The sequence below is a fragment of the Arvicola amphibius genome, chromosome 6 (assembly GCF_903992535.2).
Source record: "Arvicola amphibius chromosome 6, mArvAmp1.2, whole genome shotgun sequence".
Taxonomy (NCBI): domain Eukaryota; kingdom Metazoa; phylum Chordata; class Mammalia; order Rodentia; family Cricetidae; genus Arvicola; species Arvicola amphibius.
Window position 1 is genome coordinate 25,805,078 of NC_052052.2, and position 27,828 is coordinate 25,832,905.

The following is a 27,828-nucleotide window of genomic DNA, read 5'->3' on the forward strand; positions in this document are numbered from 1 at the left end:
AAATTAAGGGTACTGAAATGGCTTTCTGGGTATAATCCAAGCCCGACAACTTGGATTCAATTCTTGGGACCATAGGGTGGAAGGAGAGAACTGACTTCCACAGGTTGTCCTCTGACCTCCACACATGTGCCATACCACATACTAACCCCTAAACGTACATGCATATACACATAAATGAATGAGTAAATAAATAGATATAACAAAACATTTTTATTAAGCAGTTAAGAGCACTTGCTGCTATTTCTAAGAACTAAGGTTGGTTTCCAGGACTAACATCAAGCAGCACAGATGCCTGTAATTCAGCTCCAGGAAGTCTATCTTTCTCTTCTGACTTCCATGGGAACCTGCATTTATATTAATAAATAGACAAGGAAATAAATACTCTAAAAATTGACATTTAAAAGTATTTTTAAATTTAAAAAAGTAGGGTTCAAGAGATGGCTTAGTAGTTAAGAACACTTATTGCTCTTGTGAGAACCAGGTTCAATTCCAAGCACCTATGTGGTGGCTCATAATCATCTGTAATTCCAGTTCCAGGAAACCCAGAACCTTCTTCCTAGTTCTTTGGGCACCAGGCATGCGTGTGCTACATACATGTACACAGGAAAACACCAATACACATAAACTAAAACTCTAAAAGGTAGCTCAGTAGTGTGGCACTTGCCTCGCATACATGAGACTCTGAACTTAACTCTTAGAACCACAATTTTTTTTATTGATTTAAATTAAATTTATAAGTAATATGTGAACACATGTACCTTCTACATTTATTAGACAGTTCACAAGAACTGAAGCTTCTTGGCTTTCCTGCATGTTTGTACCTTCCAATTCCATTTTCCTTGTTAGCCACATGTTGTTATGTGTCACTTTAGATACTTTATGTGTTACCTTTTTACATATATGTTTATGTACATGCATATTTTTGGCATATCATGCTGTGATTTTTTTTCATTAAACAGTATGTCGAGGTATTGTTTCCACGTATATACAGTTATATACACCTTACTCTTTTTTTCTAATTCAAGACAAATGTTTTTGAGCTATGTCTCAGTCTGGCTTGAATTCGTGGTCCTCCTGCATCGGCCTCCTGAGCGCTGGGATTATAGACATGCAAAACTACTCCACTTTTAAGAGCATTCACATTGTCGTGCATCTGTCACCACCATCTATTCTAGAATCCTTTTGTTATCTAAAACAGAAACCTTCTACCCATTACACAGTAGTTCCATAGTCCTCACTGCCAATTGCTCTGGTAACCACTCCTCTACCTTTTGTTTCTGTAAGCTTGACTGTTCTGAGTACCTCATGTAAGTAGAATCATCAATATTTGTCCTTCCATCTCAGGTTTTTTTCACTTAGAATAATGTTTGCAAGGTTTATCCGCACTGTATGTTTGTTTGTTTGTTTATTATGTATATGTCTGCAGGCCAGAAGAGGGCACCAGACCCCATTACAGATGGTTGTGAGCCACCATGTGGTTGCTGGGAATTGAACTCAGGACCTTTGGAAGAGCAGGCAATGCTCTTAACCACTGAGCCATCTCTCCAGCCCCCTATCCGCACTGTAGTATCTCCCTTATTTGTTTATTTTAAATTTTCATGTATATATTTATTTGCGTGTGTATATGCATGCATGTACGGTAAACCAATTCCAGCTGTGGCGTGCATGTGGTGGCTAGAGGACAACTTGTAGGGTTGGTTCTCTCCTTTTACCATATGGGGCCCCAGAATCAAACTAGGTCATTAATGCTGGTGGTAACAGCATTGACCTACTATCATTGTATAATATTTTCAATTAAATCATTCCTTTATTTATGAACAATTACTTTGTTTCCAGTGGTCTAAAATTATAAAAAGTATTAAGTATCCATTATGCATATGCCATACGGAATATTCCTGGGGTCTTTCCTACAACCTTTATAAACCTGTTTGTCTGTATGTATTTTTCCCTAGGTTGACATGGAGGTTACCCTCCCAGGTGAGGGTAAAGACCAAACTTTCAAAGTGTCTGTGCAATGGGTGTCGGTTGTGAGCCTTCAGTTGCTTTTAGAAGCTTTAGCTGGGCATCTGAATGAAGTCCCGGATGACTCAGTACAGGCACTTGACGTTATTACAAGGCATCTTCCCTCTATGAGGTTAGTAGCCTATTTTGGATCCCTTCCCACAAATGTCAGTCTTTTTGACAGATTGTATTTAGCCATGCAAAGTTTTTGACATAAGTCACAGTTCAAACTTAATTTCAGTTCACAAACTGACCTCAAAATGCTCTGTAGGAAATATTCAAACCCTTCTCTCTTCAGGTACACTCCGGTGGGCCGTTCTTTTTTCTCACCCCCTGAAGGTTATTACCACCCTCTGGGAGGTGGCAGAGAGGTCTGGTTTGGTTTTCACCAGTCTGTGAGACCTGCCATGTGGAATATGATGCTCAACATCGATGGTGGGTTGAAACCCTTGATAATTTTGGTTTCCGTTTCGTTGGTTTGAACCCTTTTCTTTGCCTTGATACTAAGCATCCTTTCTCTGTTTGTAGTATCTGCAACTGCTTTTTACCGGGCTCAGCCTATCATTGAGTTCATGTGTGAGGTTTTAGACATTCAGAACATCAATGAACAGACAAAACCTCTTACAGACTCTCAGCGTGTCAAGTTTACCAAAGAAATTAGAGGTGGGTATTCCTGTTAATGTCATCTTGGAGTGAGTGCAACACAGTGCAGGTGTCTGGGCTTGAGCCAGATAGACCTGGCTTCCCTTGCTAGCCAAATAATCCTAGCAGTGGGACCACAGAGTTTCAGTATACACTTAGACTTGAAAATAGACACCAGAACGTGTTGATGCTTATAAAAACTTATTGAATGAACTAATAAATTCAGTTATGTAACCAGGCATGGCATTGCATGCATGTGATCTCAACAGTTAGGCTGTTGCAGAAAGATCACAACTTCAAGACTCATCTGAACTATGTAGAGCTATCTGTCTCAAAAACAAAAATGGGTTCAATATCATGAATCTTTTTGCCTTTATATGATGAATCTGTCTCCACATTCTTGTAACTTTTGTCCTGTGTTAAGTTAATTGACTTATGTGTATGTGGAGAAACCTTTGTTATCTGCAGTAGGTAAGGAGAGTATGAGAATTCTTTCCAAAGTAATGCACTCTTTGACTTTTTGTTTGCGTTTTTGTTTTTTTCTTCTTTTTTTAAATATTTATTTATTTATTTATTATGTATACAATATTCTGTCTGTGTGTCAGATCTCATTTCAGATGGTTGTGAGCCACCATGTGGTTGCTGGGAATTGAACTCAGGACCTTTGGAAGAGCAGGCAGTGCTCTTAACCGCTGAGCCATCTCTCCAGCCCCCTTGTTTACGTTTTTGAAACAGAATCTTACTTTATAGTTCTGGCTATCCTGGAACTTACTATATAGACCAAGTTGGCCTTTGTCTCACAGACATCTGCCTGCCTTTGCCTCCTGAGTGCTGAGATTAAAGATGTGTCCCACCATGCCTGGCCACTCCTTGACTTTTTGAAGACAACATTTGAATTTGGTTTTGTTACTCTGATTTTAATTAAAACTGGTACTCTATATTTTTTTGAAAACTGGGACTGAACAAGCATGGGATCAAACTGGACCCTCTGAATGTGGTTGACAATTGGGGCAGACTAAGAAGCCAATGATAATGGCACTGGGATTTGTCTCTACTGCATGTTCTGGCTTTTTGGGACCCTAGTCTATTTGGATGCACACCTTCCTAAGCTTGGGTGGAGTGGGGAGGGCCTTGGACTTCCCACAGGGCAGAGTACCCTGCCCTCTCTTAGGACTGGAGGGGGAGGGGGGAAGTAAGTGGAGGAGCAGGAGGGAAGTGGGAAGAGAGGAGGAAGTGGAAATTTTGATTGGTATTATTTTTAAAGTAATTTAAAAAAAGAAAAAAAATTACTCTTCAGGTCTCAAAGTTGAGGTGACTCACTGTGGACAGATGAAACGAAAATACCGAGTTTGCAATGTGACAAGACGGCCAGCCAGTCATCAAACGTATGTCAATCACATCTAAAATAGTATAGTAGTCATGAAGGATGGTTTATACCTGTAATCTCAGTACTTAGGAGACTGAGACAGGAGGATTGAGTTTGAGGCCAACTCGAGCTACCTCAAGAGACCCTTTACGTCTCAAAACCTGATAAATCACAAAATGAAAGAGAAAAACAACAAAAGAAACCCAAGTTAATGATGGAATATGGTAGCAATTTGATACCTGAGGAAGTTACTGAGCGTCACTGGCAAAGACCATCCCTGCACAGTAGTGTGGTTTTGGAATCACAAGAATCTTCACTTACCACAAAAACTCTAAAAAATATTTTAGATATTTGTTGAATAGTTGTTCATCTTACCTTTTGAACCAAGTATATTAAACATAGATCGACTTGTATTTACGAATACAAGAAGATGTTAATTCATACAGTGCCTGCTGTATAGGTGTGAGCACCTGACTTTGGCTCCCCATTGCTGACATAAAAGCATGGCATGGAGGTGAACATCTGTCATCCTAGTGCCAGTGGAGAGTGGCGGGAAGATCTCCAGAACTTGCTGGTCAGCCAGCCTAGTCAGAAGGTGCACTTGAGGTTCAGTGAGAGACTCTGTCTCACAAAAGTCAGTTAATACTGATAGAAGATACCTGATGTTGACTTCTGACATCCATGTACACACACATGTACACACGCACACACAAGTGTATATATATATACTACATACATGTATATACAAACAAAACTAAGAATTTTGAAAAGAATACAATTGTCATTATTATAATCCTCAGTACTTGGTAACTCTGCTAGGGTCTAACTATCATACAGGCTGCTGTGGGAAGACAGATACTGCTTTAAAGATTTGTGTAGTTGTCTTTCCTTTCCTTTATAGTGCGTTGTTACTCCCTGCTATTCCTGTGTGTCCTGATTCCAGTAGCGTGTTCCCACTTACTCAATCTTACTTTTCTAACCAAACAACTTGTAGTCTATTGAGTGCTGTGCCTAAGTGAGAATGTATTTGGAAGTGCCTATAATATTACTATATGACAGATTCATTCTTCTAATCAGTATCACTAAATTTGTGTCTGACATGAAAAAGATATTGGCTCTTGCTAAGTAAATATTGTTAAATCTTTTTTTAGGTTTATTTATTAATTATGTATAAGACATCTGCCTGCATGTATCCCTGAAGGCTAGAAGTGGGCACCAGATTTTATTACAGATGGTTGTGAGTCACCATGTGGTTGCTGGGAATTGAACTCAGGACCTCTGGAAGAACAGTCAGTGCTCTTAACCCCTGAGCCATCTCTCAGCCCCAATATTGTTAAATCTTACATTATTTTGGATACTTAGGAGTTCTTTTTTTGCTGTTATAACTTTGTGTCCATGGTGTTCTCCCCTCCCCCATATGTGTGCGTGTGCATGTGTGCACATGTGTGTATGTGCTTGCACACATCAGTGTGCTGCAATATATGTGTGGAGGTTAGAGAAAAAAAATTAAGAGTTGGTTCTCTCTTTCTACTGTACGATCCCAGGGTTGAACTCAGGATATTTGGCTTGCAAAGTGAGGGTTTGACCTCCTAACCCATCTCCCCAGTCTATGTGTTTAGTCTTGTCATCTCCAAATCACATAATTTGCCCTGGCTTAGGCATTAGAAAACTTGGGAAATTTTAAAATGTGGCCCTAATAACTACACTCTGTTTATTCAGAAAAAAACATTGTCTTAAGCAAATAACAGTTTGTAGATGACCCCAAGTGTTTATTTAAATTTACGTGTCTCTGTAGCCAGCAAGATGGGCTGTAGAGAGAACCCAGTGGTTAGAACTTGTTATTCTTGCAGAAGATATATGTACAGTTCCAAGCACCCACATGGTAGCTCACAGCTGTACATAACTTTAGTTCCAAGGAATCAGTTTCCCTCTACTGACCTCTGAGGCACCAGTCATGCACATGGTGATCATAAATACATCCAGTCTGGCCTCAGACTTGAAGTGGTTCTCCTGCCTCAACTCTTTTGAGTACTAGGGTTTCAGGTGTGAGTCACTGTGCCTGATCTTTTGTGAAAAAAAATATTAAATTTTGTATTATTGTTTTTTTTTTGCTTGGCTTCAACAGACATTGAAATTTCAGTGAAATTGTTCTGGTACAATACTAAAATGGCTTATCTGAAAGTAATAAGACTTTTTTCTGGTGGTGGTGGTGCTGGGGATTGAATGGAAGGCTTTATGCATTCTTCACATATACCTAGTCACTGTGCTGTATCCCTAGCCCTGACCCTTGTTCATTTTTTTTACAATTTATTTACTTATATGCATGTGTGTGCATGCTCTCTCTCTTTCTCCTGATTCTCCTGCCTCCATCTCCCAAATGCTAGAATTATAAGCATGCATCACCATGCCTATTTATGTGGTTTATGTAGTGCTGGCTATCGGACACAGGGCTTTGTTCTTGCTAAATAAACTTTCTACCCACTGAGCCACATCCTCAGCCCTTGACCTTTGTTTCTTTCTTCTTTTCTCTCTCTCTTTCTTCCTGAGACAAGGTTTCTCAGTGGCTATGGAGCCAGTCCTGGAGCTCAATCTGTAGACCAGGCTGGCCTTGAATGCACAGAGATCTGCCTGCCTCTGCCTCTGGAGTACTAGGATTAAAGGTGTGCGCCACCACTGCCCAGCCTGACCTTTGTTTCTTAAGTGACTAATCAACATAGAAAATGTTAGTAGTTTTTACTTGTTAAAAAAAGTGAAAGCTCTAAATAAACTTTCTTTTCTCTAGCTTTCCTTTGCAGCTAGAAAATGGTCAAGCTATGGAATGTACAGTAGCTCAGTATTTTAAGCAAAAGTATAGTCTGCAGCTGAAATACCCTCATCTTCCATGCCTTCAAGTGGGACAAGAGCAAAAGCATACATACTTGCCACTTGAGGTAAGTCAACTGGAATTTCCTTTTGCCAATAGCTTGAATCAATTTTTCTTTTAAAAAGAAGTGTTCATTCCTTTAATTCCACCACTGGGGAGGCAGAGGCAGGTGGATCTCTGTAAGTTTGGGGCCAGCCTGGTCTACAAAGTGAGGTCCAGGACAGCCAGGGCTACATAGAGAAATCATGTCTTGAAAAACAAACATACAGTTTTCTAAACTAGTAGTAGAATTTAGTCTTTTTTAAATATTTTGTGCATAGAACTTTCTAATATAACTCCCCTTTCCTCCTGGAATGGACAAAGATTTCATGTATAGAAGCCCATTTCAACAAAACTTAGCTTCTCTTTGTCTCCCTGCAGGTCTGTAATATAGTGGCAGGACAGAGGTGTATAAAGAAGCTCACAGACAATCAGACATCCACAATGATCAAAGCCACAGCGAGATCTGCTCCTGACAGACAGGAAGAAATCAGTAGACTGGTCAGTAAGACATGGTCTTCAGATTAGCCTGCTGTGAGATAAAACAACAAAAGAATAAACAATCCCAAGGGAACATAGTTCCTGTTTGGTTTTATATGCAGGCTTTCACATTCCTTAGGTGAAGAGCAATAGCATGGTGGGTGGACCTGACCCATACCTGAAGGAATTTGGGATTGTTGTCCACAATGAGATGACGGAGCTCACAGGCAGGGTGCTTCCAGCTCCAATGCTGCAGTATGGAGGCCGGGTAAGCTGCTTCCACGCCACTCCAATTAAAAAAAAAAAAAGACGCACTTTTGAATTTACCTGATTTACCTGCAGTTGTGCTCATTATTACCTTCTGTCTTCTGACTGTACCAAATAAAGTTTTGTTTGTTCCCTCTTCACCACAAAAATGGTCTTAGATTGTAATATCTTTTTTCTTTTGTTTCTTTTTTGTTTTTTTAAAGAATAAAACAGTAGCCACACCCAACCAGGGTGTCTGGGACATGCGAGGAAAGCAGTTTTATGCTGGCATTGAAATTAAAGTTTGGGCAGTGGCTTGTTTTGCGCCTCAGAAACAATGTAGGGAAGATTTACTAAAGTGAGTATCCCATTTTCAGCTCAGTAATGCTCCTTCTAGATACAGAATACCATCTTTATGTGAATGTGCTGGGCACACTGGCACTGACCCTTGACGCCCATAATAATGCCATCTGACTCTGCAGAAGAGACCCTGTGCTCTATTGTACCTCTGAGGATTCTTTGAGAATCCGATTCAGCTTCCACATACTTAGAATAGGAATTTGCTAGTAATGAGGCTGAAACAGTGCTATTTAGGGACAGTCTTCAGTTGTTAGGAGTTTCCATTGGTGTACATCTTTTCAGGTAAAAATAAAAATTAGTCTGTTTCTGGCAATTATAACTTAGTAGTGAGCTTGTTTGCTGTGGGAAAGCTGTCTAAGAGCATCATGTCACCTCTGAGAGATACAGCTTCTGTGTAAGGAAGTCCAAGAGAAGGGGAAAGAAAATCAAGAAAGCAGAACTGGGGTGGAAAGAAAAAAGGAATCCTACAAGATGTTGGCAAATACACAAAATCAGTTATGTTGAGGCTAGGTGTGGTGGCACTGGGGAGGCAGAGGCAGGTTGGAACTCTATAAGTTTAGGGCCAACCTGGACTACACAGCAAATTTCAGGCCAGCTAGGGCTAAATCACAAGACCCTGATTTATGCACAGATTGAAGTAACATCTTAAGTTCAAATTTTAAAACTTCAAAATAAAAAAAATAATGTTGATTTCTTGAACCAAACCTGTTACAAATTTGTTTCTAATTCTAACCTTATAGACTTGAGGATGGCATATCCATGTGTTCCCAGCTGAATACAAGCTCACTTCCTCTTCCTTTACTAGCCTTATCAAATTATCTTACCTAAAACTATGACCCTCTTTTTTTCAATTTTGAATCACCTACTTGATTTTTTAAAAATGTTTTGAATATAAATGCTATTCTTGTCCCTGAATCTCAATTGAACCATTATTTTTTAGAAATTCAAAATGGAGTTTGGAGACAAAGCTTAATGGTAGAATGCTTGCTTAACAGATTTAAGGCCCTGGGTTTAATTTCCCGTACCACAAGAAATAGTAATAAAAGTTCAGATTGATGATTTGGTAGTTTACTAATGCAGATTGTTCCGTTACAATTGCGGTGGCACAACTGCCAGTCTATTTTTGGCAACTGCTGAAAGAGCTTTTGTTTGTTTGCTTACATGTAAAAATGAAAGCACTGTGCCACTGGTTCTGTCTTAACAGGAGTTTCACCGACCAGCTTCGTAAAATCTCCAAGGATGCAGGGATGCCCATCCAGGGTCAGCCATGTTTCTGCAAGTATGCACAAGGCGCAGACAGTGTGGAGCCCATGTTTAAACACCTGAAAATGACATATGTGGGCTTGCAGCTAATAGTGGTTATCTTGCCTGGAAAGACACCAGTATATGGTATGAACCTTTTTAATGTTGAATGAGGGATGATTTCAAGTCCTAGGTTTGACAGGATAAGCTAGTTGATGCCTCAGTCCCAACTCTCCATTCTCTGTGGCCTAAGCCGCAGAGACTACTAGTGTGCGTGGAGGGGACAGACAGCTCAGTGATAGAGTGCTTTGCTTGGGGGGAAATGGCACGACAGCACTTCTATTTTCCTTCCCTTAACTGCCCCCCTTCCTGCCCTTTCTCTCTTTCTTAACAAGACAAGATCGTATGTCGGTCAGGCTGGTCTTGAACTCATTCTGTGGTAGAGAATGACCTTGAACTTTGAATTCTACCTCCACCTCCCAATACTCGGATTCTGGGAATGAACCTTTATACATGATTTATGTGGTGCTGGGGATTGAACCCAGGGTTTCGTACATGGTAGGGAAGTGCTCAATCCACTGAGCCACATCCAGGCCAAGATTTATTACCTGTTCTTTTGTGTCTATTCATGATAGACAGTGGCCTCTGCTCCATATAGCCACATCATCTTTACTCCAAGACCCAACTTGGTAGAGCAGACACTGTTTACAAGGATGCTGCCACCATGCTTTTCTCTCTGCATCTGCACACAACCAGCCATGAGGCCCCACACAGCCTTCTGGGACGAGGTGACTAGACAAAGGGGCAGGAAATGCTGTGTAGGCCTTCCATAGTGCAGGGAACTTGAAGAAGTAGAATATTCTAGTGAAAAGCAGAATATCAGAGTGGGGAGAATAGACATGGGGGGCTGCTGCTTCTAGAATAGGATGTACTTAGTTTATATCTGCTGTTAGAAGAGGGGCTCAGGTTCTTCTCTTGGCTACCCCCCAAGTAAAGACTGCAGACTAGCCCTTAAGCTTTTGTCCAACACCTCCAACCCTCTGTCTTCTTTTGTAACCTCCTATTTATTGCTTATGTTTTGAAAAAGAGAAAATTCAAAAGGCTGGTGTGTGCTCTAAGAAGGGAGGAGCCAGGAGATTAATTCCTTTACCAGACTAGTTCCGAGGAGAAGAAACCTCAATGGACCACGCAAGTGGTGGCAAGCAGCACCTGAAGAATAAAGGAAGTGGGCTGGCTTCCAGAGCTGCAGCAAGCCAGGAAAGAGGAGGCTGCTCAGTGGGTGTAGCAGATAAAAGTGCTGGCACTTGATATCTGCGCCTAGCACTTTGTGGCTGGTGAAAGTTAATGTTTAGAACTTTTTCCTTTACTCATATTAGGTGATTAAGCATTTTAAAGGGAACTAATTTATTGACTTATTTTATAGCGGAGGTGAAACGAGTTGGAGATACCCTTTTAGGTATGGCCACACAATGTGTCCAGGTCAAAAATGTTGTCAAGACCTCGCCCCAGACCCTTTCCAACCTTTGCCTGAAGATAAACGCAAAGCTTGGAGGAATTAACAATGTGCTTGTACCTCATCAAAGGTAAGGCCATGATTGGTTTTTTCATACTTTTATTTAAAATCTAAATTACATGATTTATGATAAAAGGCACAGCTTCCAGCCAGATATGGTGGTACACACCATTACTTATGGGTAAAATAAGGCAGGAGAATTGTGAATTCCTAGTCAATCTAGGCCACATAGCAAGACCTTGTCTCAAAAAAGAAAAAAAAAGGAAAGACAGAAAAAGAAAACCAAGGATTTATCTGGGTGTGATAGTTTATATTTTAATCCCAGCACTCAGGAGTCTGAAGCAGGCCAATGGCTATGAGTGTCAGGCCAGCCTGATCTACATAGTGAGCTCTGGGCCAACCAAAGCTATACGGTGAGACCCTGTCTCACAAACAAAACAAAACTAAGGTCTGAGATGGAGCTGAGTGGCAGAGCACTTGCCTAGTGTATGCAGGGCCCTGGGTCTAGCTTTTTCCAGAAAAGCACTCATATTTTTCTTTGATTCCACAGATAGAGGAATCAGTGACACGGAATGAATTTGTGTTTTCAACAGATATTTACCAAGTGCCAAGTATGGGCTAAGCAATGTTCTAGGTACTAGTAATGACTAAGATTTAATAAAATTCCTACTCTTGTAGGGATTATGTTTGTATGGGTCTGTGTGCAAATAAAATAAGTAAGTAAAATATATGATATAAGTGATAAATATGTATAAAATAAAACAGAAAAAAATAATTTGATTCTCTTCTTTAAATTTCACAACTTAAAGAGATTTGGGCTTTGGAAGGCTCGTGTTCCTTACTATCGGGCACAGGTCCTCTTTTCTAAGATGGCAGTTATCTTGGTGATATACTTTTCTAGACTCAGAGATTTGTACCCATATGTTTTGAGTGGCACTGTTTTCTTAAATCTGGACAGGCCTTCAGTGTTCCAGCAGCCTGTCATCTTCCTGGGAGCAGATGTCACTCATCCACCTGCTGGGGATGGGAAGAAGCCTTCTATTGCAGCCGTGGTGGGCAGCATGGACGGCCACCCGAGCCGGTACTGTGCCACAGTGCGGGTGCAGACGTCTCGGCAGGAGACTGCCCAGGAGCTCCTCTACAGTCAGGAGGTGGTGCAGGACCTGACGAGCATGGCTCGGGAGCTGCTGATCCAGTTCTACAAGTCCACGCGCTTCAAGCCCACTCGCATCATCTACTACCGTGGAGGGGTGTCGGAGGGACAGATGAAACAGGTGCTCCCTTCAGCCCTGTGCCCTCCTCCCAGCACTCTTCAGCTTGCCGCTTGAGAACGGAGACCTCCGTCAAACAAAATTCCCCTTCTGTCTCCTAGGTAGCTTGGCCAGAGCTAATAGCAATTCGAAAGGCTTGTATAAGCTTGGAGGAAGACTATCGACCAGGAATAACCTACATTGTGGTGCAAAAGAGACATCACACACGCCTCTTCTGTGCAGATAAAACAGAAAGGGTAAGAAGTCATGCTGAGAGCTTCCTCCTCTGACTGTGTGGCAGTAACTGTGGCTTTGAGTAGATGTAGACAGTGAATTTCTCTGAAACCCGCTGTGTCTAATGGTAACTTAGTAACTAAGTTGAACTTTGATGACAAGTTCTGGATAACAGGAGTTTTAAGAATGAATGCGTCTTGCTGGGCAGTAATGGATTTGGGAGATAGAGGCAATGGGTCTTTATGAGACCCTGTCTCAAAAAAACAAAACTGAAATTTAACCTAATTTAGAGACTCCATTACAGACACGCCCAGAGATTTGTCTCCTAGGTTATTGTAGACCTTGTCAGTTGGCAGTCAGCACTGACCAACCATCAGGGCTGTTCGTGTAGTGCTGAGGGGTGGTGGCTAGAAGAGACATGTCAGGTACATTACAGTATAATACTTCAAAATGGGGTGCTGTGTGTGTTTTCATGGACATCAGACCCAGGGCTTCACATGTGTTTTTGCTGCTTTTTACTTCTAAAGCATGAGTGATAGTTCTCGGGTGTAAAGCAGAATGTCCTCAGTGATTTTACATCACTGGGATAGCGACTTGGAATGACTCTGGTGTCATACTTACTAACCACATGCAAGAGACTTCACTTCTCTAAGCCACATGAAAACTTATAATTTGACTTAGGATTTTTCATTCATGTATGTGTGTGTGTGTGTGTGTGTGAGTGTTTGAGCATGCGAATGTGTGTAGGTGCAGACATAGAGGCCAGAAGAGGGCGTCAGTGTTCCCCTCTATTTGTCTCTGCTAATTCCTGTGAAGCAAGCAGGGTCTTTCCTTGAACCTGGGACTCGTATTTTCTTGGCTAGAAGCTGGTGAACCCCAGTGTTCTTCCTGTCTCTGGTACCCTTCAGGCCCAGTGTTACAGGCATTTGCTGAGACACTTATTTTGTGATGTGGGTGCTGTGATCTAAACTTCAGTCCTCAGGATTGTGAAGCATGTGCTCTTACACACTGAGCCACCTCTCCAGTTCCAGGATTTGGAATTGCCAGTTCAATGTTACTGTGAAATCAGTCTGCATTCTGTAGTAACTGCTCTTTAAGTTTTGAATTTGGTCATGTCCTGGAAGGCAATAGGCAGTACAGTATTCTCTCGCAATGCAGCCACCCTCACATGAGTAAAAATAGAATCTATTTCATGAAGTACGGAAGAGTAAATTAATAAATTACTGTTAATTTGGGGTATAATTCCCAGCACTTAATAAAGAACATTTTCCATTGATTTTATTTATTATTTGATATTTATCTTTAAAGTGGGTAAGCTATAAGAATATTATGTTGGATGACTGCTTTTTTACTGTTTCTCATGACATTATTTCATCTTGTCCAGGCATAGCAAGGGCTAGATCTTTTCTGTTGCTTAATCATGTAAGCTTGCTGGCTCCTCCAATTATTTTCTAGGGCAAAAACTGTCTCTTTTCCAAGGATGAGACGTTTATTTTTGTTTTGTCAATTGCAAGAGATCCAAGTTCTTTCCCCCACAGTCCCCAGATCTATAGTCAGTTTATAGTAAATTTTTGTTCACTAATTGTTCTACTCTGACTCAGTAGTAATTCTTAGATTTTGATAATACAGATTATCTGAATGCTTGCCTAAAATTGAAGCAGAAAATACCCCGTCACCCATCTTTTATTGCCATGGTTTCCTCTTTGCTCTACTGTAAACTTGCTATCCATGCAGTCCACTGTGGAGTGGAGAGGAACCCAGGACCTGGATGATCGACCACTACTCCCAGTGCTGGGAATGGACCTCGGGGCCTCACATATGGTGGGAAGTAGTTTACCGCTGACCTTTCTCCAGATCCTGAGCTATCTTTTTCCTACAGCTCTCTTCTTTACCATCATTCAGGATTGAAGGTTCCAATTCTTTAGTTTACTTTATACTCTGACCAGTATCTTCAGTTCTCCGAACATGCCTCTTGCCTGCCTCCAACTCCAAAATATATCTACTTGCTTATTTATTTACTTTGCTTCACTCTCAGGCTGATGGGAGTTGCTGGCTGAACAAATCACTTGTTTTGACATGAACCATGTTGTAAACACATAAGAGCAAATCTTAAACCTTAAATGCTGTGATTTTTTTTTATTGCTTTATTTCCCTTAAGTGTTGGTCCCTATCTTTGGTGTCTTAATGCTAACAAAGACCTATTTTCTGCACAGACAGTACTGCCTTCTGAATCCTACCTTCTGTTTTCTGGGAAGATGGGACCTGGAAGGCATGGATTTTCTTGGTTACCTATCCTCTCCTTTCCAATGTGATTCTGTGATTTTTTGTCTCCTTCCTCAAATCTCAGGCTAATCTCCCCATCTGTGCTTTTTGATTCCAGTTCTCTCTGCCTTCTCTAGAGCCTCACTCACTTCATAAAGACTATTTTTTAAAGTTTTAGTCTTCCTTGTTCTTTTCAAAAATTTAAATTGTATTAATGAGTTAATTTAGAGAGAGAGAGAGAGAGAGAGAGAGAGGGAGGGAGGGAGAGGAGTATTTGTGTGTATGTATGTATGTGAGAGAGAGGACAACTCATATCTAGGTTCCAGAGATGGAATGCAGGTCATTAGACACTGAACCAACTCACAGACCCTCATCTTTCTTATTCCATGGCCACCTTCTCATGTTACAAAGGTTGTTCAATTCTCAATAAACATCTGTTAACTCTTCTCTCTCTCTTGTGTACGCGTGCTCTTCCACCTTTTCTTTTGTAAGTTTTCTTTTAGAAGAATAATCACCTGACTTGCTGTGAAGTGTACCCTCACCTCAAACTTCATACTTTGATTTTCAGGAAGTAGGAAATTCAAGAGAGAACTGAAGTGTTGCCTCTGTACCTTCATATCCTACCAAGTCAGAGTCCCACACTGACCTCTTAGCCACACTTATGACAACACAGCCTTCTCTGGCCTTAACAATATGACTTCCCAGGCTTCTTACTCACTTCTGTAGTCAGATTATCTTTACTTAAGAAAATTAGATTTATTTATCTAATGTACATGAGTGTTTTGGTTCATGTATATATGTATGTATGTATGTATGTATGTATGTATTATGTATATATGTATGTGCACTACATTCATGCCTGGTGCTCACAGAGGTTAGAAGAGGGGGGCAGATTCCTGAGAACTGGATTTACAGATGGGTGTCAGGAGTGTGGTTGCTGGGAACCAAACCCAGGTCTTCTGAAAGAGCAAGTGTTCTTAACTACTGAGCCATCTCTCCAGCCCCTCAGTGACCCTTTTCCTGTTTTTAGTAACTGTCTTCAGCATCATCCACTTTTCTAGGCTCACTTGCTTATTAACTCCAAATCCATATTTCTGTCCTAGATTGTCCTGTCAGACTCCTGATTTGTACTTTTAGTTATCTACCAGACATGTTCACTCAGATACTCTGTGCGTGGTGCACCAGTCTCCACAGACCAGGCTGTGTGGTGGTGATAACAAGAACCCATCCTTGTGGCTGACAAAGATTCATTTCTTGTTCATACTACACAGTCACTGTGGCCCTACTGCAGCTGCAACCCTGTTGTCCTCCCTTTGGAACCCAGACTGACAGAATCCATCTGGAACCTTGCCAGTCACAAGACAAGCTGTATGCTGGTTCTTAAAGCTTCTACCCTGAAGTGCCACATTTTATCATCAAAGCAATTCACATGGCCACTCCTGTGATAGCTGGGTGGAACTGTATAATCTTCCTCCAGGGAGGGGCACAGAAATATTTGGCACCAGTAATACAGTCTACCATAGGCATGTCAGACAAAACACGTCCAAACTTCCCACTTCTCGTTTAATCCCCATCCAGAACCTCCCTGAGTTCTCCTTAGATTCTGTTACTTGGCATCACTGTGTTTAATGTTTGCCAAGCTGGAAACTTCAGAATCATTTTTAAATTGTTCTCCTGCCTTATTGTCCTTGCCATGTCCAGTTTCTTCAATGGTTCCCTGTGTTCTACTCCCAAATCTCTCTTACCTCAAGTTCATGTATTTCCATGACCCTAGGCGGAACTGGTCTGTTGTGCGGGACTCTCCAGCAGTCTCTTCATTGCCTTTGCTCTTTCATCCTGCAGCCAGGGGTTGCTTTCTAAAACACATCACTTCTCAGAAGTCTTCATGTGCTTTCCATTGCATACAAAACACCTTCCTCTGCTCCTTCATGCTCTTCCAGGGGAGCCTAAACAGCATATTCATGTCTGTCTTCTTATGTCCCCATGTCCTACTGTGTTCTCCTTTCTGGAATGAGCACATTCAGCCCACTCCTTTTTGTTGTTTATGTTAAGGTCTACTACAGATACAGTAAAATTCAACCTTTTTAGAATGTAGTTGTACTTAATGGTTGAGACAAATGCATATAATTCTGTTTATATCAAATCTTTTTTAAATGTTGTTGAACATTGAACCTAGGGCCTCACATATATAAGCAAATGCTCTGTCACTCAGCCATATCCCCTATCCCCGTTTTACCTTTTATTTTGAGACAGAGTATAGCACAATTCTAATTGGTCTTAATAAATAAAACCTGAAACCAGATATTAGGGGATGAAGACTGAAGGATCAGAGAAGCAGTGGGGTCAGCCACTAGAGAAACCTTTTACCTCTACCAGTGCACAGTCCAAAGGGGCGATCCTGTTCTCAGACTTCATCCTCAGACTGCATCTGTCTCCACCAAACCTCAGACTGCATCTGAGCTCTGGTCTCCTCCTTCCTTATATTCTTCTCTCCACCCAGACATATCACTCCTGTCTCCACTTCCCTAGTGCTAGGATTAAAGGCATGGGACCCAAAGTGCTGGGATCACCTTTGTGTGAGCTCTGTTTCTCTTTAGACAGATTCAATCTCATGTAGTCCAGGGTGGCCTTGAGCTAACAGAGATTCTTCTGCCTGTTTCCAGAGTCCTGGGATCAAAGGTGTGTGCCACCACTGCCTGGCCTCTAGTACCTTAGCTCTGCACTCTGATCTTCAGGCAGGCTTTATTTGTTAAAACACAAAGAAAATATCACTACAGCAGGGTCTCACTAATTTGCCTAGTTTGATCTTGAAGTCACTCTATAGCCTGGGCAAGCCTTAAATTGGAGATTCTCCTGCTTGCACCTCCTGAGTGGCCAGACTTAGAGGTCTGTGTCACCAGAAAAACCTTTTTTTTTTAAAAAAAAAAAATCTATCTATCTATCTATCTATCTATCTATCTATCTATCTATCTATCTATTATGTATACAATGTTCTGTCTGTGTGTATGCCTGCAGGCCAGAAGAGGGCACCAGACCCCATTACAGATGGTTGTGAGCCACCATGTGGTTGCTGGAAATTGAACTCAGGACCTTTAGAAGAGCAGGCAATGCTCTTAACCTCCGAGCCATCTCTCCAGCCCCAGAAAAACCTTTTGTACTCAACCTTTTCCTCTAACTTTTGGCAACACTGATAGGTATTTCCAGCTTATAATTTTCCTTTTCTAGAGTGTCATATAACTATTAATAGAAACATGTAGCTTTTGATTTTGGCTTCTCTTATTTAGAATAATGTATTAAAGTATCACCCTTGTTGCTATGTGTATCAGTAACATTTCTTTTTTATTGCTGAGTTCAGATGTGATAATATGGATGTGCTACAGTTTACTCTTTAAGTTTCTGGGCTTAGGGGTGCTTACAGTGTTTTCAGTCTTTATTCCATTTTATCTATTCATTTAGAAACAAAGTTTTGCTTTGTACTTAAGATGGCCTCAAATTTGCACCCTTCCTGCCTAAGCCTCCTGAGTGCTGAGAGTACTGGCGTGTGCCACCATACCAGGTTTTGCCTTCCTTTTCAATGCCTACTTACCTTTTAAGACTTAGTGTAATTACTCCATCCCTGCCAGCCATCCTAGTGCCTTCCAGCGACCTGCATCACATTGCACTAAAATACTTGGGTTGTGGAAGGCACTTTATTCTTTCTGCCTCTGGCTCTTAGACTCAACATTTGCTGTGAAGCCTAACTTGGATGCTCAAGCAATACTTACTGAGTTCAGTGTCTGGTTTCCATTTCCCTGGCCTCATACACATAGCTTTAGGCTTTCATCTGTAGAACTCTAGAGTTGGTTTTTGGTTTTCATCGTTGTTGTTTGGTTGGTTTCAAGACAGAGTTTCTTTGTGTAGCCCTGATTGTCCTGGAACTCACTATGTAGACCAGGCTGGCCTCCCTCAGAGATCCACCTGCCTCTGCCTCCTCCCAAGTGCTGGGATTAAAGGCGTGCGCTACCACCACCTGGTATCTTTAAAGACTTTTTAAAAAAGAGTGTCTGTGGTAAAATAAGATTGGAAATGCCATCCATCCTAGTGTCATCTTAAAGATTATATTTAATTAAATAATAGTTTTTGAGAAATTACATATTAGGAAAGTGTGTGTGTTGCTAGACTTTGAACCCACAGTCTCACACATAGCAGGCAAATGCTATACCATTGACCTATACTCTCCCTCTTTAAAAAAAAAAAAAACCTTATAGCCGGGCAGTGGTGGCGCACTTTAATCCCAGCACTCAGGAGGCAGAGGCAGGCGGATCTCTGTGAGTTCGAGACCAGCCTGGTCTACAAGAGCTAGCTCCAGGACAGGCTCTAAAGCTGCAGAGAAACCCTGTCTCGAAAAACAAAACAAACAAACAAACAAAAAAAAAACCTTATAAACTGATTTAATGCAGTATTCCTCAAATTTGACAGGAAACACTTAAGCACACCTTATAAACTAATACTCCTAAATGACATACTTTCAGAAAAGATGCAGGACCATTCTATCCTAATATACATGTCTGTGACACTGTTTAAACTATAAATTAGGAATAGTAAGAGATTAATAATACAATAAAAGTTATGTGAACCAGACGTGGTGTCTCAAACCTGTAATCTCAGCACTTAGAAGACTGAGATGACAGGACTGAGAGCTGGAGACTAGCCTGGCCTACAAACTAAGTACATACAGATCTTGTCTCAAAAACACAGAGATAACAAAAAGTTATGTGAACATTGTCACTCTCAGAATACCTCCAGTCTCTTTGCGCTATGATAATATTTTGGACCTTGGTTGACCACAAGTAACTGAAGCCGTAACTTGAGATAAGTAGGAGGTACTGTGACTCAGTTATACTTTCTCTGGCTTGGGTAGATACCTAAGCTTAATATGAATTTAAAAGAAGAATTCTTCGTAACTCCAAGTTTTTATATTCATTGTTACATGATCCGTAGCTGGAAGGGATGGTTGTTAGAAAGGAGTCAAATAAACCCTGTGGGAATGAATATCTCTGTGCTAATTAAACTTTCTCATATTAAATTCTACTGAACAACAGAAGACACAGACTGAATAACAAGATTTAATTCTTTTTCTGTTCAGTGCATTTGTGGAGTCATGTCTCTCCCCCCTACCCCCTGTGCCTTTCTACAAGTTTGATTTCAGTGTTTTTGTTGTGGAAGAACCTTAGACTTTTAGATCTACAAAGGGTCATCACCAGATATCATAGATGACTAGACTGAAGCACAAAGATGTTCAGTTCCATTCACAGTGTGTGGCTGTGAGGACTGGCCTGGATCTGAGCTGTCTTCTCAGTCTCCAGCTCATGTGGGCTTCCGGAAATCCTTTGGGGGAGCTCTTGTGACTGACTCCATTAGAGTATGAGTTTTGCTGAACCTGGTGAACCGGTTCAAAGATTTTCATCTTATCTTTTACTGAAAGCTGTGTGTGACAGGTGCCATTACTCTTCTCTCAAATGAGGAATGAAAGTCGTTTCTTCCAGGGAAGTTTATCTATCGTGGATTTTTGTTTGTTTGTTTATTTGTTTGTTTTTGTTGCAGTGCTGGGGCTTGAACCCAGGGTCTTACTCATGTTCACGATAAGCAAGTACTTAACAACTCAGCTACATTCCCATTCCTTAAATGCTGTTCTCCCTTCTCTGCCTACAGAGTGTATCTATAAATATGTGGCAATATTGCTGTATAAAACTATACAGCAGGTAGTGGTGGTGCACGCCTTTAATACCAGCACTCGGGAGTTTGAGGCCAGCCTAGTCTACAAGAGCTAGTTTCAGGACAGGCTCCAAAGCTACAGAGAAACCTTGTCTCAGAAAAAAAAGTCATTATTTGTATTCCCCAAAAGAGGCTGTGGACTCGTGCTTGAGAAAGTGCTTTAGATGGGGCTGAGCTAAGGAAAAGTTACAATGGAATCCAACTTGGGTTTTTTTTTTTTTTTTTTTTTTTTGAGGCAGGGTCTCAGTGTAGCCCAAGCTGACCTCGCTGACCTTGAACTTAAAACAATCCTCCAACCTCAACCTCCCAAATGCTGAGGTTACAGGTGTGGATCACAATGTCTGGCTTAACATCTTGAATTAATCTAGTTTTGAGACTTCACATAAGAACAATTTGCTAATTTGTTACCAATTAATGCATAAAAGGAAAAAACTGGCCTTAAACTAGCTTGTTACTCAGATGATTAATTGTATTTTTAAAAATTACATATCTTTTTAACAGGTGGGGAAAAGTGGCAATGTCCCAGCAGGCACTACAGTGGATAGTACCATCACACATCCATCGGAGTTTGACTTTTACCTCTGCAGTCATGCAGGAATTCAGGTAATTTGGAAGCTGACCTGATAGGGAGATATTTGCCAGTTCAGCAGCCAGCTTGAGGAGACTTGTCATTAGACACTATGCTTGGCTTTGTTAACTGCTCTGCTCCAGAGATCTACTTGTAGGTGTGTGAGGCAGAGATATTGTCGAGCTTAATATTTAGATCTCAGTTCCTCTTTTCTCCTAACTAGCCAAGTCCTAACACTTTCCCTTCAGGGAACCAGCCGTCCTTCACATTACCAGGTCTTGTGGGATGACAACTGCTTCACTGCAGATGAACTTCAGCTGCTGACTTACCAGCTCTGTCATACCTACGTGAGGTGCACACGCTCGGTCTCCATTCCTGCCCCTGCATATTATGCGCGGCTGGTAGCATTTCGGGCAAGGTATCATTTGGTGGATAAAGATCATGACAGGCAAGTTCATCAATAAAACTCTCTTCCTGTGTGGAAGCATGTTTTAAAAAACAAGCTATGCAGAAAGCTCTTAAAGATTTATATGTCCTTTTAAGGTTTAACCTACAAGGAACAATCAAAACTGTACAAGACTTTGAGAGCTTTTAATGTGACTTTTGGTCCAAGAAGAGCTCAGGCTTGTTTAAACTTGTGTTGTGTTTCTAACAGAGTCTCCTTTGGAGCTGCCTGTGGTTTTCACATAGAACTAACTGCATTTCAGTTCTGCTGAGGTCCCAGGAAGCCTCCAAAGGTGGCCAGCATAGCACCCTGGTTCCAGTCAGAGTAGTCGCAGCCTATGGACTCCAATTCATGCATGAGGGAGTCCCACATAGTTCATTTTGCTTCCAGTACAATCCAGAAATGACCAGAGTATGCCAGGGCTTATGGGAAAACAGAAGGGGTGAGTATCCTCATTCCCAGATAGAGATCTCAAAGGACTCAGACATTTGACCTGTTACTGAGCTACCAATAAATGGGAGCTCTTTGCATTAATTTTCTTTCCCAAATGACAGTCTGTGAAGTATAGCAGTTTCTGGGCTCTTCCCCACTCAGTTGCTAAATAGTAGACATTCCATTGCAAGTCTATTCTATAAGGGATTGAAAATACGCTGTTACAGAAAACACCCAGCTGTGTCTCTGTTCTTTGCATTCTCCAATATACATACATTTATTTAAAACATTTATTTGGTACTGTGTGCCAGTACTGTGCTAGGAACTAGAAAATATCAAGATTAGTAAGCCTTGTTTCTTGCCTGCAGGTATTTTATGTTTCAATATGAAGATCTACAGGTGAATAGAAAACTGACAACTGGTCTAACAGTATAGATAGCTTCAGTGGGAGATCAGAGGAAAGGCTGGTAGGGATTTTAGAGCTGGGTGAGCAGGGCTTAACTGTACAAAGGAAAGGATTTTCCAGGCAGAGAGGACAGTGGACATAAAGGAAAGAGAACCAGTGGCATTTTGGACAAGAGTAAGTTTTCTTTGACTGGAGCATATTGAAAGGAAACAGCAGGCATAGGGCAGAAAACTGTGTTAGAATAAGATTGTTTTTGTTAAATGTAAATAGCTGTTCCTGGGATAGAATAGTGCAGGCAGGGGAGGAAAGGATGAAATCAATGGTGATTAGATACTAATCATCATTTAGAGAGAGGTCAGAGGCCAAGGTGTGACTCAGTGGTGAGTGTTGTGCTTAGTATACATGAAGCCATAGATTGAGTCCTCAGCACTGAAAAAGGGATGGTTTGCCAAACTCCTATGTTACATAATACCCCGAAGATGAATGTTTAAAGTTGTGAACACTCTGATAGGCATAGACTCATTAATTTAGAAATCTAGTATTAGCAAGTAAAAACAAAGTTAAGCCAGGCATGGAGGTGCATGCCTTGGAGGATTTCTATGAGTTTGAGGACAGTGGAGCCTTCATTGTAAGATCCTGTCTCAGAAGAGGAAGAAGAAGGAAGAAGAGGGGGAAGAGAAGAAGAATGCTCTTTTCTTGGAGATTTTATTGCAGTGGAGAAAAAAAACTACCCAATAGTACCTAGTAATGTCCCAATTGACAATTTCATATTGGTTGTGTCTAGTACTATAAAAGGAAACCACAACTGTCTATAAAAAACATTCTAGGTAACCCTGACCTGAACTTGGGAGTCAGGGAAGACTTCTAAGAGGGAAATGACTTATAATTGAGGCCTGAAGGATGAGTAGGAACTAAGTAGACAGAAGGGACAGTAGAAGTCCTTATGTAAGTGCTATTAAACACTTGGTTTTTGTGAACATCGTTATATTTAATTATTACAACCATCCATTAAATAAGTCGTACTGTATTTTTCAGTTGAACAAGCATGTCTAGGGAAACATAAATCGTTTTAGTAACCCAGTCTGAGCTCAAGATGTTCTTGAATCCAGTACTATGTGTGCTACCTGAAACACTGAAGTTGAATGCTGTCTTCTCTTAACACCTGGTTTTTTGTTTTGTTCTCATTATAGTGCGGAAGGCAGTCACGTGTCAGGACAGAGCAATGGCCGGGACCCTCAGGCTTTGGCTAAAGCTGTGCAGATCCACCATGATACCCAGCACACTATGTATTTTGCCTGAGATTCTTGGAAAAGAACTCAACCAATTTGGCATCCTACGCATCCTCAAATGTTTCAGATGCCTACTGCCTCTAGATAGTGCCACGTTGATTTCAGGTGGTCCCCTACCAGCAGCTCGGAACAGTTAGTTGCACTGAATCTGTACTTTGCAGCCCTGTCTGATGCATCAACAAAATTGAGCCATTTTTTAAAGAAAAAAATGAAATAGAAACTCATAGATTATGCTTTCTGATGCACTGGACAAAATTTTTACCTCAGCGTGCAAAGGCTGATCAGCCTTGACTTTCTAAAGGACTTATTTTCAAAGGAGGGTTTCTGTGGGATATTTTGCTAGCTGTGGTATTCACCGCATCTAGTCTTATATGAGGAGTATTTCCCTTTTCTTTGTTCATTGAGTGGGGTGTATGCATAAGTGGGAGAGAAAAACCAAACAACCTGTTTCATTTCCATGCAACTTTTTAATTGGGTGGGCCCATAGACTTTTTAATGGAGATTTCTGACTTCGCCACTGTAAATGCCTTTAAGGAGCATTAATTTTTGAAAGTTTTACAGAATTTTATTACTTTCACTGCTTTATCTTACTGATCTCTTCAGGCCTGTGCTGTGGAGTGCAGGTTGCCTGGCAATTGCACTATATTTGGCTGCAGATTCAAACAGGCAGTTCTCTTACGTGTCTGGCTTTTGTGAGTGTATGACATAATCAAGTGTGATGCGTGTCACAGGGACAGATAGCACTGCCATGGTCAAAAGTAAAAAGTTCTCCCTATTTGGAAAAAAATTAGCTTTTAGTATGTTTCCAAGTTTTTTAAAGTGCCCATTTTATGCTGCTATGTGGTTTGTTAGATCTAAATGATTTTTAAACTTCTCTCATAGAAAGTTAACTTTGGCAATAAGCATTTTTAAGGCCCCTCCCTTTTCTCCCCCAACAAGGTAGTTTTATAGATTAAATTTTGGTATGATTTTATCAACTATTTCTTAATATATCATAACCTGGATATTCTGTAACCAGTCAGTTGATAAAGACATATATTTCCACACCCTTTTAAATAATTGTTTGTTTTTTTTAAACCTATTTTATAATCATAGTCTGTGACCTGTCACCTTTTTTTCTTTTAAGATAAGCTGGAACCAGGATACTTCCTAATTAGCCAGGCTTTGCCAATGTATAAGGCACATTGAGTGATGCTGGACTTAAAAAAGAAAAAAAAGTACCAGCATGTAAAAAGCTCGTTTTCCCTGGGAATTAAGGCTGTGCACACAGCTGTTTACAGTACAGTTCTGTTTGCTCTTCTCTCAGCCTGAAATGTGCTTGGTGGCTTTGCCTTCCTCTTTTTCAGCTAAAACTATGTGGAAGAAGTTGATTTTTCCCCTTTTTCTGTAGAGTCTGGACTCCCTCACAGGAAGACAGGACTCCTTTTCTTGTCCAGCAAAGGGAGTTGATACAAAGCAAGCATCATTAGAAACTAGGGGAAATGGATTCTGTATTTAATGTAGATAATACTTTGTAAAGGACAAGCGTTACATAGTCTAGGCAGTTCCACCCAGGGTTTCCCAACCCACATTTTACTCTGTCCCCGAAGGGCAAGGGGTGAAAGATAAGAGGCTCTCTGGAGAGCCCCACTCCTTGAGCTGAGGAAGGAGCTGGGAAGAGACAAACACAATATACTGAAAACAATTTTGTTGTCTCTATCTAGAAACCATTGGTGGGAAACACTGGATCAGATGGTGAAGGATGTTTGCTTGAACTCATTAGTTGATTCAAGATCCAAATCTGTTGAACTAGCCTTCTCAAAATCCCAGCAATACATAGCACTGTTCTCCTTCAGTCTTTTCAACAAGCTTGTAAATACATTAATGTTTACATTTCCATGTGCTGTTGCTCGGCAGTGCCACCAGCATTAGCTGAACTGGTCTCTGAGAGAGTTTTATAATGTCCATCGAGTACTTTAGCTCGTGAGGATGAGTGCAGACATCCTTAATCTCTGCAGACAGTGGGGGAAAGCAAGTCCTGTGGCTGAAGCACAACGAAGGCAGGAGTGAAGGCGGCTGATACTTTTTTTTTTTTTTTTGCGAATACCTCACTTGGATAATACAAATCTGGACATGTTGATCAATGGCTGGCTGCCCCTTTTGTTCACACTCATTCAGGGAGAGCACAGAAAATACTCTTCAGCACAGCCGCTCTGGATCCAAGAGGAGGAAAAAAAGTGGGAGCTTTTTAGGAGAATGAGGACTCACCTGGAGCCTGTGGCGTGAAGAACTCTTGGTGGCTGGCTAGCTGGCTGGCTGGCCAGCAGGCACCACACCTGCACTTGAGTGCCGCAGTCTCACTGGTTAACAATGCACAGAAGAAAGTCTTGCCATCTTCCTGCATGATGGAACAGGAAGCAAGCTGGGTGCCCAGAAGCCCTGATCCATTTGCCTGCAGTTGGGTTCCATGCTTGACCTTGAACAAAATACCTGAAACACCTCAACCTGTCCTAGTATGCTGTGGCCTATTAGTGTGGTGGTGGAAGAAAAGCCAGAGGCCAGTTTTTGTAGGAAAACAGTACCATTAAGGGTGTGATGCTGTTGCTTTGGACAAATGGAAAGAAATATGGAAGAATTAGGATTGTTGGGGAAAAGCTTGCTGAGGGGTGAATAGTTAAGAGGTGATCCCTGCAGAATCAGAACTGCAGTAATAGTGTCGCAAGCATAGTTTTAATTTAATTAGGGTTGACAGTTCAAATAGTTCTCCACTCGAAACTGACTGAATCGTTATGCATGTGTCAATCAATGGGAGGTGTGCATTCTCTAGAAGTAGTGTTAGGCTGTCTGGTTTTCCTAAACGCAGCCTATTTAGGCACTGTCAAGTAGTGTGAAAGATTGCAGTATGGCAACGCTGAAGAATAACAGTTTGGGGCTAGGGAGCAGAGGACATTAAGAGTGGGGAAGACCCAAATGTTGAAATAATTATATTTTGTTGTTGTTAGTTGTTGAGTCCTGAGCCGTTTATGAAGTGAACCAGCTGGCTTAATGCAGCTAGCGTTCTGGGCAGGCAAACCACATTCACTCCTACTGTAAATTCTATATGCTGCTTCCAAAGGTGATGACTTACAAGCAGGCATGTTCTGTATGACCTGTATTTTAGCATCCGATGCCCGATCTATATCCTGTGCCCTTACCCACCTGACTCAGCTGCCTATTCCTTCCCCTGGGAAAAGATAATCCACTGTTTTAGCAAGGCTCACCCTCTCTACCCTAGTCACCCTCTGTGGATATATTATACGATTCTCTTGCTCATTAGCAAGGTGGCAGCTCAGCTTTCATTTTAAGAAAGTGGAGGTTAAGGGCATTGTATTAATATTGCTTCAACTCCAAGAATTTTTTCTTGTAAAATTAAAGGAAAGATCTTTATTGGCCAACTGTTTTCTTTTCCCTTGCTATTGACAGATACATATTTTTTCTGTGTCTACTGGCTGAAAATGTTTGTTTGTTCATCTAACGGTGTGGTTTTTGTTTCTCTATGGTTAGACTTGTAATGTTTTAAAATGTATTTTATTAATTTGGACTGGATATCTGTTTCTAGCAATACGAGGTACTTTGTAAGCAATTAAGGAAGGGTTTGTATCCCTGTGTGAGATAAGGTGATGGTTGCTTAAAAAATTTTTTTTGGCCTGCAGGGATATTTTGTGTTCATGTGTCCAAAAAGATGGGTAGGGGGGTGGATGGGAGAGATAAATTGGCATTCTTGTGCTAAAAGTTGTTTTTCTTGTCAATTGTGTAATAAATATGGAATATATTGTAATGGCATCATACATGGCTACTTTAAAAAAAACAATTTCATCTATTTGAGAAACTGGACAAAGAAGAGAAGTGAAACAACCGTGTTTAATTCTGGGTCTCCCTGTGTTTAGGGATTGCCATTTGGGAGTTTTTGAAGGGCTCCCAGCACCACTTCATATATGGAAACTTCGACAAGATTAATCAGGGTTCTAGGTACTGCTCTCAATGGGAAGGGAAGCTCTGATTGAGTGATATTTTAAGGAAACTGGTGAGGTGTGGTGGCTCACTCCAGTAATTCCAGAAGTTGGGAGGCTGAGTCAGGAACATTATTACAATTCTGAGTTCATCCTGGGCTTTAGAGTGGGACCCTGTGTATTAGCTACTTTTCTCTTGATGGATAAAATATGACCAAAAATGGCCTATGGGAGAAGTGGTTTTTCCTTTGCTTGTGGTTCTAGAGGGAGAGTCCACAACAGCATGCAAATGTGGCAGCAGACAACCTCAGCAAGAAGCTGAGAAATCACGTCTTCAACCACAAGCTTGAAGAAGAAAGTGATCTGGAAATGAGGCAAGGCTGTAAATTCTCAAAACCTGCTCTCAGGGATGAATTTCCTCCAGCAAGTCTGCCCTTGCATGGCCTCCCTAAATAGCGCCACCAACTG

General features: G+C 41.1%; 1 protein-coding gene across 3 annotated transcripts in view; it reads left to right on the forward strand.

Annotated features, from left to right (window-relative positions):
• Ago4 (argonaute RISC component 4) overlaps positions 1–27,188 on the forward strand; it is a 40,649-nt gene extending 13,461 nt beyond the window's left edge. For all 3 annotated transcript variants that reach the window (XM_038333647.1, XM_038333648.1, XM_038333645.1), the window contains exons 4-18: positions 1,953–2,134; positions 2,300–2,436; positions 2,530–2,664; positions 3,941–4,028; positions 6,792–6,939; positions 7,293–7,412; positions 7,531–7,659; positions 7,862–7,995; positions 9,202–9,386; positions 10,663–10,822; positions 11,711–12,026; positions 12,125–12,259; positions 20,754–20,855; positions 21,069–21,268; positions 23,294–27,188. In XM_038333647.1, the coding sequence (XP_038189575.1) occupies positions 1,953–2,134; positions 2,300–2,436; positions 2,530–2,664; positions 3,941–4,028; positions 6,792–6,939; positions 7,293–7,412; positions 7,531–7,659; positions 7,862–7,995; positions 9,202–9,386; positions 10,663–10,822; positions 11,711–12,026; positions 12,125–12,259; positions 20,754–20,855; positions 21,069–21,268; positions 23,294–23,402 (2,280 nt within the window). In that variant the 3' untranslated portion in view covers positions 23,403–27,188. The remainder of the gene's footprint in view (positions 1–1,952; positions 2,135–2,299; positions 2,437–2,529; positions 2,665–3,940; positions 4,029–6,791; positions 6,940–7,292; positions 7,413–7,530; positions 7,660–7,861; positions 7,996–9,201; positions 9,387–10,662; positions 10,823–11,710; positions 12,027–12,124; positions 12,260–20,753; positions 20,856–21,068; positions 21,269–23,293) is intronic.
• The last annotated feature ends 640 nt before the right edge of the window (positions 27,189–27,828 follow it).